General features: G+C 40.4%; 1 protein-coding gene across 3 annotated transcripts in view; it reads right to left on the minus strand.

The window, feature by feature from the left end:
- The window catches only part of LOC309492429 (ATP-binding cassette sub-family C member 12-like), a 41430-nt gene that overhangs the window by 16381 nt on the left and 8921 nt on the right, over positions 1–16128 (minus strand). For all 3 annotated transcript variants that reach the window (XM_082161397.1, XM_082161398.1, XM_082161399.1), the window contains 9 exons: positions 12992–13064; positions 12625–12828; positions 10001–10126; positions 9792–9870; positions 7348–7451; positions 7060–7248; positions 6414–6640; positions 6178–6315; positions 3460–3649 (listed from right to left, as the gene is read on the minus strand). In XM_082161397.1, coding sequence (XP_082017523.1) covers positions 3460–3649; positions 6178–6315; positions 6414–6640; positions 7060–7248; positions 7348–7451; positions 9792–9870; positions 10001–10126; positions 12625–12828; positions 12992–13064 — 1330 coding nt within the window. The remainder of the gene's footprint in view (positions 1–3459; positions 3650–6177; positions 6316–6413; positions 6641–7059; positions 7249–7347; positions 7452–9791; positions 9871–10000; positions 10127–12624; positions 12829–12991; positions 13065–16128) is intronic.

Here is a 16128-nt window from a genome sequence, read left to right on the forward strand (position 1 = left end):
ATCTGTAATCAGTCACTGATTACACCTCTAACGCACATCTGTAATCAGTCATTTCTAAATGGTTGTGTTCCCAAGAAAATGAAAATGGCAAAAGTTATTCCACTGTTCAAAAATGGAAATAAACATAATTTGACCAATTATAGACCAATCTCATTGCTTCCTCAATTTTCAAAAATTATAAAAAAAATAATAATAATTTAATACTCAGATTAGAATTTTTTTTTGAAAAATATAAACTGATTAATGAAAGTCAATATGGATTTATAAGCAAAAGATCTACATCTATAGCTATAATTGATGCTACATAAGAAATATCAAATGCATTGGATAATAAAAAAAATTTACATCGGAATATTATTGATTTGAAAAAAGCCTTCGACACTATCAATCATGCAATATTACTTAAACTAGAAAGGTATGGGATACGAGGGGTAGCTGGAAACTGGGTAAAAAGCTATTTAAGTGACAGAATGCAATATGTGCAGATGGGTGAGTCCTCTTCTGATTGTCGTGTCATTTCTTGTGGTGTCCCCCAAGGGTCAGTATTGGGCCCTAAACTATTCAACTTGTACATCAATGATATATTTCATGTTTCAAAATTACTCAAGTGATTTGTTTGCAGATGATACCAACATTTTCTATTGTGATGACAATTATGATAAGGTTATTAATGTTGTAAATACGGAACTAAGGAATATAAAAAAAAATGGATGGATAGTAATAAATTATCTTTAAATTTAGATAAAACTAAAGCTATATTATTTGGTAATTATAATTTTAAAAAAAATGGATAAGATGATTGAGATAGATGGGATACAAATTGAAAATGTCTCTGAAATAAAAAATTTAGGAGTTACAATAGACAATAAACTAACTTGGAAAACTCACATCAGACACATAAAAACCAAAGTCTCCAAAAGCCTTGCGATAATAAATAAAGCCAAACAGGTACTTGATGAGAATACACTCCGTATTTTGTATTGTTCCCTGATTCTACCGTACTTAACTTACTGTGTTGAAGTATGGGGAAATAATTATAATAACTTAATGCAATCACTATTTATTTTACAAAAAAGGGCTATACGTACCATACACAAGGCTGAATATCTGGAACACACAAATCCACTTTTTCTTAAATCGAAATTATTAAAAATACAGGACCTAGTTAAATTTAATTCGGCACAATTTTTATTCAAAGCATTTCATAACCTATTACCTGCTAACATACAAAAATTATGCACACAGAGAGAGCAGTTGTACAGTTTGAGGAGTTATGGGAACTTTTTAATACCAACGATCAGAACCACTAGGAGGAGTTTCTGTGTGTCTGTATGCGGGGTTAAACTATGGAATAGTCTGGGGCTTGAACTCAAACAAAGTCAAAGCATTCATCAATTTAAAGCACTCTATAAACAGAAGGTCTTGTCACACTACAAGGAGGGCATGGTTTAATTATTTGGTGTTGTATTCATGTATTCATAGTCTGTCTTATTTTACCTTGTAGGTATTTTGATTACCATTGTTGGTATTATTATAATTGTTACCTGTAGTAATATATGGTGTGTATTTAAGATATATATATATATATTAGGGGTGTAACGGTTCACAAAATTCACGGTTCGGTTCGATACGATACACTTGTGTCACGGTTCGGTACGGTTCGGTTCGGTACGTTTTCCATACAGCAAAAATAAATAAATGCCAGAGAAATTTCCTTGAATTAAATTTTTTTTATTATTATTTTATTTAATGAAACTAACATCATAAAGTATGATTTTTTTATTTTTGTTGCTTTTTTTACTGAGCAATAATGGAGCTATACTTGACTCTTCTTATGAGCATATAAAACAAAACAGCTCCTTGGACAAAATGAAATGTAGGCTAATATTGTAGTAGTAGGCTAGTTATAAACAAAGGTTTATTTTAGTTCAGATTAACATTTGAGGGCAGCAATTGTATTCATAATGTCAAAATAAAACAGACGTAATGTTACTTGAAGGCATTATAGCCCACTATTCCTGACAAACTTCCATACCTTGCAGTTAGTGTTACTACAGCAAATCCACGGTGAATGTTGCTGATCTGTGGACACCGGCCAGTTCATTCATGGCACGATGTTTCTTCCTGGTTTCCACGTCAGCGCTGTTTGATTCGTTAATAACAGAGAAATGTGCATGTTTCTCACTAGATCTCGCAGCGATGTTATTACTTCAGTGGCGGATTCAAAAAGCATTTGAAATTCAAATGCTTTCTTTACTGGTCTGGATCTCTTAGCGCTGTGTGGTGTTTCTTGATCAGGCTCGCGCATAGGGCTCGCGAGTCCCGCTTCACAGGTCAAAACTGATAAACGGTCCACACAAACACAATAAGAGTAACTCAGTTTCGTTCCTTACATTGCATTTGCCAGTTGATGTTGTGGTCGCGCCAGCCTCTATGAGCGCGCTTGCCACCCGCGACGCGCCTTCTTTTGAAATAACGAAATTTTGGTCGGCAGAAAAAATGGTCCAACGAACCGTTCGGTACGTAATGCGTACCGAAAACCGAACCGAAAGCCTCGTACCGAACGGTTTGATACGAATACGCGTATCGTTACACCCCTAATATATATATATATATATATATATATATATATATATATATATATATATATATATATATATATATATATATATATATATATATATATATATATATATATATATATATATTTTTTTTCTTTTTTTTTTTCACAGTAGTCGATTGTCGAGTTCACGCGCGTGATCATAGATACTAAACCTATGCGCGTGAACTCAACAATCGACTACTGTGGACTTCGACCGAAAACAGGAAGTAAATACAGGTATGTGCGCTGGCTGAATTAACATCATTTTTATTAATATCTTTCACATCTACTGCAGTCAGATTCACCGTGTTCACTCTGAAGGAATCCCTCACAATGGCACTTGTAATGGCACATCAAGGATGTTAAGAGGCTAAAAGCAGATTTAAAACGTGCCCCATTGAAGTCAATAGGGTGCACATTTTAAAAAGAGGATGGTAACCGTGTAGGCAACACCGATTTTTGTCGTTGTTCTCTGTACTGACAGCACTCCAAATTTACAAAAAAATGAGCTCAATGTTAAAATTGACCGGAGTTCTCCTTTAATGAATAAAGTTGAGCGTGTTCCAGTAGCGTCGTCATATCTGGCTATAACATTACATATAGCCTATAACACGCTCTCACATGTTTTGTTTTTTTTTGCATTTTTGGGAGGAGTACAATTTACATATGTGGTTTCAAGAACCAGATGCATTTACACTTGTCCAGTTTCGTCTGGAATACGTCTCAGATCTCCTCCTGAAGTGGTTTGAGCGATCGGATTCAAATCCGTCTCGAATGCGTTTCGGAGGGCATTTACACCTGGTCTTTTCACGAGTGGCCAGGTGTAAACAGCCCCTTAGTCTAGCTGTGAGAGTTACCTGTATCGTGTAAGATAAGGCCAGGCCCTTTAGAGAAGGGTTTATGGCCTCATTGGGGCTGAGCACTACGAACAGTGCCACCATTAGAGTCACAGTAGCGGACAGGAAGCCTAGCCAAAACGACAGCCAGCGAGTCCCACAGTTAAACAGCAGGAAGTGGTTTGAGTTGATGTCACTCAGCGTCTTAAACCTGTTATTGGAAACACAAACAATTTGAGGCTTTGAATTCATTGGATGTTTGCTACATGTGTGGGGGCAACGTAGGCTCTGAGCTTATTAGTGTTGGCTTTGCGTGAAGAGAAAAAAATATTTCGTACCGAGTTCTCTTTAAAGGAACACTCCACCGTTTTTTCATATTAAACTATGTTATTCCCTTAACTGAGACGAGTTGATACATACCTCTCTCGTCTCAGTGCGTGCACTCAATCGCGCAGTGACACTTTGATAGCACTTAGCTTAGCCCAGTTCATTCATTAGGGATCAAACAGAGATGAAGTTAGAAGCGACCAAACACCTCCGTTTTCCCTATTTACATACAGTTACACGAGTAATTACACGACCAAGTATGGTGACACAAAATAAAACGTGGCGCTTTTCTAAGCGGGTTAAAAGGATAACTATAATGTATGGCGGAATAGCACTTGGGAGCACTTCGACTCGGCGCAGTAAAAAGTCACGTTGGTTCTAATGACAGAAGTGAGGGGGAGAGGATTTTTCAGGAGTGATGATATTACTGCGCCGAGTCGAAGTGCTCCCAAGTGCTATTCTGCCATACATTATAGTTATCCTTTTTAACCCACTTAGAAAAGCACCACGTTTTATTTTGTGTCACCCTACTTGGTCGTGTAATTACTCGTGTAACTGTATTTAAATAGGGAAAACGTGGAGGTGTTTGGTCACTTCTAACTTCATCTCTGTTTGGATCCCTAATGAATGAATTGGGCTAAGCTAAGTGCTAGCAAAGTGTCGCCGTGCGCCAGAGCGACTGAGTGCACGCACTGAGACGAGAGAGGTATGTATCAACTCGTCTTAGTTAAGGGAATAACATAGTTTAATATGAAAAAACGGTGGAGTGTTCGTTTAAAAGCCACAGTTCGCATGGCCTAAATGTAATTTAAAACGATACAACAGTTAGTTCTGATCCTTACGGTCAAACAGCACTGGGACTCTTTTTGCAGGTTACAACATTACATCAGGAGTGATTCAACTGATTCAGTCAAAAGTAGTTTCATTCAGGAATTTGGTGGAGTTTCATTGGTGGAGGAAAACAAAGAATTGTGTTTTATTGTGTTGCAATTCAATTTCAGTTTCAATATTAACTTCTTGTTTATTAGACTGTTGCAATCACACTCGTAATCGTATTGTTGGTCCAAATATTAAAGGTCCCATGACATGAAATGTTCACTTTCTGAGGTTTTTTAACATTAATATGAGTTCCCCTAGCCTGTATATGGTCCCCAAGTTTCTAGAAATTTCAATCGGTGTAAATCGAGCTTTTGCTATCTTTCTCTGCCTTTGAGAAAATGGAGGCTCATACGCGCTGATCTTGAATCTCCTCCTTATGACGTCATAAGGAGGAAATGTTACCTCCCCTGTCTCTGCTTTGCCCGCCCAGAGAATATATTTTCCGCCCATGACAAAATGCGCTAGGAAGTAGGAACGCGCGCGCGATTTTAGTTTGTCCACGAGAGATATCATGGCTTTTGAGCGAGCGAAGCATAACAATTGCTCAATAATTGGATGTACAAATGAACACCGAAGGGTCAATACAGAGCTGGGCTTGCTGAACGTCTGAAACTAAAGTCTGGATCACTCTCTTTGGCTCAGCTACACACCTCGGACAAGTAAGTCAACTAATGATATATAAGTGTGTTGCTTTACTGTTTATGGTTACCTAGATTGTTACACGTAGAATGTGGCTGTAACATTATCTATGCAGCTATGCAGTTTATGTGTGTGAATACACACACTGTAACGCGAGTGTTGTACACTTCTTTGTTATTTGGATAACCGTTTTCCTGTTGGTTATATGGCGCGCGCGATATCCGCATTTCAAGATCGCAGAGCTTGATGTAACTTAATTGTAATAAGATAAATACAGACGTTACAGATCTCTCATGAAAAGGCAACAGTAGGTTAGCGTTAGCTACATGATAATAACTGTAAACCATCCGAATAAAGTACCGTATCCAGACATAATATTTTTAACTAACCATTCGGAAACGTCCTGCTGGAGCCGCTGAGTTGCAACTTCTTCATCCGTTGCTTCTCCATCTGGATCAGAAGACTGCGTGTCTTCGTGCCATTGCTATATCCAACGTAAACATGCACGCCACGGTACCGTTGCGCAAGATGGTCAAGGCCACACCCCCCCTCCACCTTGCGTCGCCTTTCTCCTCCTCATTATCATTTAAAGCTACAGACACCGAAACGGCCCGTCTGAAGGAAGCTCATTCTGGGACTGGCTTAAAGTGGCTATAATTCTGCACCGAGGCTGAATTTTTGGAAAGAGATTTCAGATACAGTACTAGGGACCACTAAGGCCTATATTAAAGCCTACAAAAAGTAGCATGTCATGGGACCTTTAACACTTTTGCTTGTGTGTTATAGCTTAGAATAATTACTGGGGAATGATTCATGAGGGTCACTCATTTCAAGTGCAACATGTCTTTCTTAAATATTTTCTAATATAAAATTGTATTGTCAGTAATATCTTACCGTTCAATGTACTGCTTTCTTTTGTCATAGGCATGGATGGTGCCAAGTCCCTGTATGGTAGAGGTGGTGAGAGAGATCCAGGGAGAACGGCTCACATTCTCCATCCTCTTCATCTGACGAATGCTCCTTTGGAAAACACTATGGCAAAAGAAAACGGCATGAATCTGTGATTGTTATATTCCACTTCTGATCAAAAACACATCATATGATGTTAAGGTGCGATGTTCGTGTCTTACTATAGGATTGAGGCGAAGATGAGTCCGAGAACTACCACACCGATCAGGAGGAATGGGAATACTGCGCAGATGATGAGAACGGTGAAGGTCACGATCAGACAGAACTGCAGAAAGTTCTCCATGTTGTACGGCAAGACTGCGTCGACCTCATCTTGGTCTTTACTGAATCGGTTCACCAGGCGGCCGGTTGGAGTCGTGTCGAAAAAACTCATTGGGCTGCCAAGGATCTGATGAAAAATATAGTCAAATGGTATCACAATTCTTCTCAAATGGTTTTCATTTTATTGAACAAATAGTAGCACAATGCTCACATGTCAAATGATTTAAAAAGATTTATTTAATCAAATTTTTTCTGTAATTAATTATTATCGAGATTAATCATACCTAACATTGCAGTTTTTTATCTATTTTTTTATATTGTAATACTTTCACAGTGAATCTCCAAAAACAAAGATGGTTTATTTTAAATATTAAAACTTTTTACAATGCACTATGAATGATTACTGATCAGTAGTGATACTGATGTCTACTAAATATATATATTTTTTCTTATTTTAGACATTTGCGTGGGCCTTCGGGTCAAAAAGGTTGTGAATTATATGATCTAAAAGCAAAAATTCAGGGAGTGTAAATCTGCTAATCTTACCCGTTTGAACATTGTGTCGTGGAGTTCGGAAGAGGCACGCAGAGTGACTTTAGTGAAGGTGTAGCCCTTGGCAACACTCAGCAGGACCATGGCAACAATAATAATGCCATAAATCATTTGGTAGAATGACAGGTCTGGATTCTCTGATATCTCACCGCTGTTTGCTGTTAGATTAGGACTGGAATTGTTCTACAAGAACACACAGAGAAAAAAAAGTTTGAAAAGGGATGGTAAGGTCTTGATGAGTCAGATGAGTGTGAGTGTGAGTGTGTCTGTGTGTGTGTTTACCCCTGATCCCTGTTCTAACCAGTAACTGAGCCACCAATTGCTGAAAGCAGTCGATCCCACATGAAGAGTGAAGACAAGTATAACAACTGCCAGCAGTGTATACCCTACAGAGATAGAAGTAAAGAGAAAGACAGAATGTGAAACAGTGTTACAGCGTTTATAACGTACGGACAGAGAGAGAGATGGAGAGAGACAGCAAAGAACAGAAACCTCCAGCAGCTTTGCAGTATTGGTGGTAAGTCCTCCACGTAACTGAACCTTCAAGGGACACTTCTTGTGTTACCAACTGATCCTCTTTCCCTGAATCAATCAATCAATCAATCAATCAATCACACACACCTATAAATCAGATTAAAGTGAACATAATGGACTTATTCATAATAATATATTGTGAAGATGTTTATACATCTACCTCTTGTTTCTGTGGAGTCGTTGGGTAATTCATTTGTTACATGTTTCTCATCAGACATTTCAATAGCTAGAAAGAGAAAAGAAAGATAGATGTATGTTAGCAGATGTTTGTCTCACCAAAAGTGCACAGTTAAGAGGATGAATTGCTTATGAATGTGTGGTGATGCGATCAATTACGAGAGTGATTAGGGGCGGATACGGTGCGTTCAGGGAGTATAAAAGGAGATGAGATTGACATCTCATTAAGCGTGTCTTTCTGGTTCCTGGGAAGTGACGTAATTTCTGGCTCATCGTGTTTATGTCCAGGAGTGTTTGGCTGAGGAGTATGTTAGACATGTCGAACAACTATTTGTCAATATGAGGCCACAATTTGCACGCCATCGAGTGCACTGGGCGGTATGAGTTACCATATGCAGTGACACGGGGGCCAGGAGGTGTTGCAGCAGGCTTCGTGGGCGCTGTTAGGCTTTATGTGACCGATTGTTGGTCCTGTGAATTAGGATTGCCTGCAGCTGGTAGTCATTATTCGAACTGGAGGCTTCGGAACGGAGTTGTATTCTCCTCTGCAAGCTGTCTTCGACCATTCCTTTGCCTTCTACTGGAACGACGCATTTACTGCCGATCTGTACTTTTACTCGAATTACTTGACGATCTCATTTCAGTGAACGAGGGTCTCCTTGATGACCGGAACGATAGCGCGTTCACAGCCTGTAGTGACGCATCTAAATTTAGTCTTTTCCAGAATTGACATTAAGACTTGAGTAATTTACAGCGGCGAGAAGCTACTGGGTTTTTTTGTCACTACTATTGTGTTTTATTGCGAATATTATGTCTCTTTGAATGTTGGTTGTTTGTGAATGTGCTTTTGAGTATTCTATTGTATTGCAGTCTGAGAATACATTTTTATAGGACAGCGCTGGGCTGACAGAGTTAACGATTGCATTATTTTGACAAACTGATTCTTTCTGGTAGCACGTGACAAGTGTAATTGATAGACCATTAGGCTACATGGAATTTGTTTGTGTGTTTGTTTGTATTATATTGTCTTCTCTTGCACTCAGAATTGGGGCTCCAGATTAGCCAGAGTCCTCTGTGTGTGGTGGTGGTTCGGCTATCGATCTGCAGTGTTCACAGCAGGTGAATTTGGTGTTGTGTGAGAGCACGAGTAGTTGCTGTGTTTATTGGATAGGCAAGATGAACTCCCCAATTCTGAAGTGGTAATGTGTGTGTGTCTGTGTATCATGCTCTATGACTGATGCATTCCCCTTTCTTTAATGTTTGTATATTCAAAAGATATCAGTTTGTATTTTATTGTTCGTATTGAATAAAATCTGTGAACGGTGTATCCATTGTCTGATATCTGACTCAGCCACTGCGAATCTGTGTGCTTTACAGTTATATAACTGTGGGTCCCCGGCCCATTTCCGGGGTGGCGTAGTCGGTTTAGTGCCATAATAGGCATTGTAGTAAACATTTGAAACCCAGATTTCCACAAATGCATGATCATTACATTTAATATTTGGAAGATGTAGGGATTGCATATGTAAACTGTAATTCCTCCAAAGGCTATCAAGTTAGGTGAAAAATTTGGCTCACATCTGTAACACAAAATGATGTGCTTAATGTTCACGCTAAACGTAAAGGTGTTTATAGAACTTCTATGGAAGCCGTCATGCTTTGCTTTGATAAACCTTTCTTTTATAATTCAATTATTATTAATTATGTTCCGCTATTTAATTATATTAAATAATTGTGATATTGCAAAAATTTATAAATAAATTACATATTTGCATAGTGAAGAATTTTGTCTTTTTTAATTTATTACAAAATAAAATAATGTCAGGAAAAGTCACTGCAGTTAATAATGAAAACATTATATATTTTTAAATCATGTAAAAAAAATATATATATATATATATTTGAAAAAATAATCATTTATTTAAAAGGACTGCTTGAAAAAGTTTACACTTGGTCAGCTCCTAAAGAGATCCAAAATGAGATAACACCCTGAGATAACACATTCATCCACTAACCTGGGTTTTCTATGCCGTTGACTTTGGGCTCATCTGCATTGGTCTGTTTCTGTAGCTTGGAATCAGCTTCTGTATTTTCCTATACGATCCAAAAGTGAAAAATAAGAGGAAATGTGTAGTTTAGTATTGGAAGCCAATACATGTCAACGGAGTAAATGAGTTGTGTTTGAATGGCTCATGTCATGTGTAAAATAATCGAGAGTGGTTACGTTGCTCTGGATGTTGTTAATGAGATGAGCGTAGCGGCCTTTAGCTTTCATCAGATCACTGTGAGTGCCTGCCTCCATTATCTCCCCATTATCCAACAACACCTCCTCATCACAAAACTCCAAATACTGCAAACACAACAGAGCGGAGCAGCTGAGGACACATACACATCTATAGCTGCCAACTTTTGAGTAAAAATTTTAGAAATTAAAAAAAAAAAAATTTGCATCACAATAAGTGTATTATGATTGTCAAAACATTTTAGTAACTAAACTGAATTTTAGGTTTTAGGTTTAGTGACAACAATGTTACAATGTTTACATGGTACAATTTCTGGTAAGCTACGCTTTTTTTATTATTGCTTGACACAAATTTAGCGATTTCCATTCAATTCTAGTGATTTGATTTAATATTGACTCATTTGGTTAAATATTAGGTACACAAGATAGGCGTTACATTTTCAAAAAAACACAAAAAAAAACTCACATAATGCTGTAAACATACAGACAGCCCTATCAGCTGGCAGTGTTATTAAAGTTACAAATAACTCAAATTAAATATAATGCGTGTTTTTATTACAATAACAACTTTATTTAATGGTACAAGTAAAAATATAATAAATATGTAATATAGTACACATATTTAACAAAATACTCTCTATAGCTCTTTTTTTTTCTAGCCAACTAACATGCTATAGCCTATATTATGGTCATTAATGGCTTTCCTGAGGTACATGTAATGTGACATAATTGTTCTCCAGCTGTTTTATTGACCCCTTTCCGCGCTTGAAAAACACTGATTGGTCGATATCATAGACTCTAAAAAAAGATGGACAATGCCCCTTTGCTCTCTTCCATTGGTGAGAAGTGAAGCTGCCAGTGTCCCGATATGGCGCTGACATCTTGGGGCTTGATCTTGATCTTGGGGCAATCTCGGGACCAGACCTGCGCAGTACACAGTAGCGATCTCGGGACCAGACCCGCGCAGTGGCGATCTCAGGACCAGACCAGCGCAGTAGCGAGACCTGCGCAGTAGCGATCTCTGGACCAGACCCGCGCAGTAGCGATCTCGGGACCTGACCAGCGCAGTAGCGATCTCGGGACCAGACCAGCGCAGTAGCGATCTCGGGACCAGACCAGCGCAGTAGCGATCTCGGGACCAGACCAGCGCAGTAGCGATCTCGGGACCAGATCTGCGCGGTAGCGATCTCGGGACCAGACCAGCGCAGTAGCGATCTCGGGACCAGACTAGCGCAGTAGCGATCTCGGGACCAGATCTGCGCAGTAGCGATCTCGGGACCAGATCTGCGCTGTAGCGATCTCGGGACCAGACCAGCGCAGTAGCGATCTCGGGACCAGACCAGCGCAGTAGCGATCTCGGGACCTGACCAGCGCAGTAGCGATCTCGGGACCAGACCAGCGCAGTAGCGATCTCGGGACCTGACCAGCGCAGTAGCGATCTCGGGACCTGACCAGCGCAGTAGCGATCTCGGGACCAGACCAGCGCAGTAGCGATCTCGGGACCTGACCAGCGCAGTAGCGATCTCAGGACCAGATCTGCGCAGTAGCGATCTCGGGACCAGACCAGCGCAGTAGCGATCTCGGGACCAGACCAGCGCAGTAGCGATCTCGGGACCAGACCAGCGCAGTAGCGATCTCGGGACCAGACCAGCGCAGTAGCGATCTCGGGACCAGACCAGCGCAGTAGCGATCTCGGGACCAGACCAGCGCAGTAGCGATCTCGGGACCTGACCAGCGCAGTAGCGATCTCGGGACCTGACCAGCGCAGTAGCGATCTCGGGACCTGACCAGCGCAGTAGCGATCTCGGGACCAGACCAGCGCAGTAGCGATCTCGGGACCTGACCAGCGCAGTAGCGATCTCGGGACCAGATCTGCGCAGTAGCGATCTCGGGACCAGACCAGCGCAGTAGCGATCTCGGGACCAGATCTGCGCAGTAGCGATCTCGGGACCAGACCAGCGCAGTAGCGATCTCGGGACCAGACCAGCGCAGTAGCGATCTCGGGACCAGATCTGCACAGTAGCGATCTCGGGACCAGACCAGCGCAGTAGCGATCTCGGGACCTGACCAGCGCAGTAGCGATCTCGGGACCTGACCAGCGCAGTAGCGATCTCGGGACCAGATCTGCGCAGTAGCGATCTCGGGACCAGATCTGCGCAGTAGCGATCTCGGGACCTGACCAGCGCAGTAGCGATCTCGGGACCAGATCTGCGCAGTAGCGATCTCGGGACCAGATCTGCGCAGTAGCGATCTCGGGACCAGACCAGCGCAGTAGCGATCTCGGGACCAGATCTGCGCAGTAGCGATCTCGGGACCAGATCTGCGCAGTAGCGATCTCGGGACCAGGGACGCTTGGTCGATATTATGTATGAGGAATATACATTTCGGTAAGTTGTACTGTATCTTTCAACAATGTTCATTCGTGTTTATTTACTATTAGGTAGAGATGATCGGTTCACATGCCGCTAGAGATCTGTCACGTCACATTTACAAACGCCAAAACGGTATTTATTGTTTGAATGTCATACAAAAATTGACAGAATCTGAGACAGAAATCCTGCAAAGCAAATGATTGACATTATGGATTATGTTGTGAGAGAGATTACCTGCAGTTGATGAGTGACCAGAATGACGGATTTGCCCTTCAGCTCTTTCTTGATGCATTCCTCAAAAATGTGCTTCCCAACGTGCGCATCGACAGCAGACAGAGGATCATCCAAAAGGAAAATGTCTCTGTTAGAATACACCGCCCTGGCTAAACTGACTCTCTGCTTCTGCCCACCTGAAAGATTAATACCTCGCTCTCCAATCTTGACACACACACACACACAAGCAATATTATTATCCCCATACGTTATATGTATTCTTCCTTTCAACTGTACTCCTTAGTATTATAAACATTTAATGGTTAAATAAAATAAAAAACAAATAGTAGTATCTAATCAGAGTGTTGGTGAGTATGTGGAAACGGACCTCTGTCTGGTCCCCATATGGAAGTATTGCCAGATCAGGTTTCAGACAGCAGGCATGAATAACACGGTCATATCTAAAACACAGCAAACACATAACCGCTTTTCTTTAGGATGCAGCAGTTCATCTCAGTACAAAGGATCAATGTTCAACAATTTGACAGATTATAAAGCAGCTGAGACTGTGACCAGAGCCACAAATTTACCCCATTACAAGCAATTAAAAAACACACCATAAAGCGGTTCACTCTGTCTTCATGGCTATAAAACAGGATCTGGTAGATTACATGTGTTTGAAAGGTGAGGGGCAGCTTCATAGGAGCATAGTAGGACTGACACTGAGGTTAATTAAAACTTTCATTTCAAGACGAATGGGTTAGTGGTGTCTAAAGAGTCCTTGCTCACTAAATTCACACTTACTATGGGGAAATAATGTCAAGTTTCTTACAAAACTACTCTTTTACACTCTAATATGACATTGATCTGCTTACTATTTAGATAATATTTGCATCTATCAGAGAGGCACATACAGTTGTTTGACGAATTTTTCGTGGGTCATTTCAGATTTTGCCACATTGACCAACAAAAAGCTTGACTTCTGTATGAAGCACAGCTCACACATTGCTAACATACTGTTGACAATAGACCATGGACCTTTTTTTAATGTGACCACTGTAACGATGTAGCTTTTCAACCTTCATAATATATTTCCAAGACCCTTGTGATGTTACATCGACTTACAATAGGTTGAATGACACGTCTGCCATAGCCTGACGGGGTCTGTATCGCTTTTACTGGCACTATGTAACTTCGGGGTTCGGGTAGTAACCAGAGCACAAAAAGAACTACAAAATTCGACTGCTTTACGGCATACGTCACTTCCCCCACCACTTCGTCAAATTTGGACGTGAGAGGCCAACCAGCGTTTGTTTTCGGCTTTCGTGCGTATGTTTTTGTCATGGGGGTTGTTTATACCTGGCCACTTCATGCATTTTCTCAGATCGGATAGCTATCCGATCGTGAAAAGACCAGGGGCCTCATTTATAAACGTTGCGTACGCACAAAAGAAGGCGTACGCCGCTCTCTACGCAATAATTGGTATTTATAAAAAGCAAACTTGACGGGAAAATGTGCGGTCCTTCACGCAAGCTCTGACCCAGGCGTACGCACAAAAACGGGTGAAATGAGAAATGGCGACACCGTCGGCAGACGGAAGAAACACGTGAAAGTGTGTCAAAGTGTGTGAAACTTTAGACCGTTGTGTAAAAAAAATGACAATACTGCCTCTCATAAATAACATGAAGACTTTACAAAGCAAGTCTTACAATTAACAGCCTACACGAACACCCGTTTGATCGATCAAAGTGTAAAACACACAAAATCAAACGAAAATTACAACAGAAATGCTAATTAACACATATTTGCAAAAAGAAAAGTGAAATATGTTCTGCAATAATATTGGCATGTTGTGCAATTCATCCTCATAAATAATATAGTAAACAGAACGAAATAATGTACAAAACTGATATTCTCGTCAATGTGTCCATCTGGCGGAGCAGATAGATGCAATTAGATAGATAGATAGATAATTAGGGAGATATAGATAGATAAATAGATAGATGTATTAATTGTCCACTGGGGAAAGTTGTTTTCATAGTAAAACATTTCTTCATCAGCTACGGAATCATGGTATTCATGCATATGCCTTTAGTTTGTTTTATTTTTGATAAAATAACGTATGACGTATGCCTCAACTCTGGCGATGAGTTGCCTTAAAGGCGATGAGACGCTTTTTTGCCTCAACTTTGATGTCCGACCATTTCTTCTTTATTTCGGCCACGGTCGAGGTTGTGAGGCTGCAGCATTTACGCCGTCTGCAACCTTTTGCCACTCAAGTGCCTTTTTGGCATTAGTAATGCCCACACTGTGCCCTCCAAACAACATTTTACTCCTCTTTTCCACCTCGCCAACGATAACTTCTACTTCACATTGAGTGAAGTTACGTTTTTTTTTTTTTTTCTCTCTGTGTTTGCCATGATTTCGCAATCAATGAATATTAACTTGTGGGCGTTTCACGGACTATTTATGGGCATCTACGGGCGTGACATGAAGCCGCAAAAGCTGCGCTACATTTAGAATTGATTGTGATTTATTAAGGGAAAACTGCGTAGGATGTGCGTGCGCACGGTTTTATAAATCCGAATATTTCTGTGCGTACGCACGTCCTATGTTTCATCCGTACGCCACTTCTGACGCAAATCCTACGCAAAGTTTTATAAATGAGGCCCCAGGTGTTATGTCCTCCGAAACACATTCAAGACGGATTTGAATCCGATCCCTCAAACCACTTCAGGAGGAGATCTGAGACGCATTCCAGATGAAACTGGACAAGTGTAAATGCATCTGGTTGTTGAAACCACATATGTAAATTGTACTCCTCCCAAAAATGCAAAAAAAAAACAAAAAAACATGTGAGAGCGTTGTATAGGCTATATGTTATAGCCAGATATGACGACGCTACTGGAACGCGCATCACCGCAGATGAGCAACTGAGCATCTATTCATCAAGCCAACGTGCAAACTATCGCAAATCACAGTGAAAGTAAGTCGCAGACGCTTAACACACAATCTTCATCATTAAAAGTAAAGAAACTAAATGATCTTACTGAGCTGTTACTGCTCTCTCTTATTGCCGTCTTTGATTTTGAAATTTTAGCTGATGATCAATAAAATGCAGCTCATATCTGTTGCTTTCGGTGACGTGCACTCCATTAAATCTGCATATAGTGCGGGAATTGAAGATCGGATTTAAGTCTGTTTTGCAAAAACACATTTATGTGACCAGGTGTAAATGGAATCGTTTTGATAAATCAGATAGCTATCCGATCTAAGAAAACGCATGAAGTGGCCAGTAAATAAATCTCTTATTTGTAAACTTGTTTGCGTTCTATGTAGTAGCGCTTGCTTGTAGTATGTCATTTTTTTACGATGCTGTTCATTCATCCATTGTTGATAATTAGAACAGTCCAATAATTTCCACATATGTCTAGCTAGCTTTCAATAATCAGAGCTGTTAACAGACTTGCTAACAAACACTCGTTTCTCTTACGTGTTTTTTGCGTTATGTTTTATTGCCTAGCT

This window comes from Leuciscus leuciscus (assembly GCF_965113295.1).
Source record: "Leuciscus leuciscus genome assembly, chromosome: 2".
In the NCBI taxonomy this organism is placed as follows: Eukaryota; Metazoa; Chordata; class Actinopteri; order Cypriniformes; family Leuciscidae; genus Leuciscus; species Leuciscus leuciscus.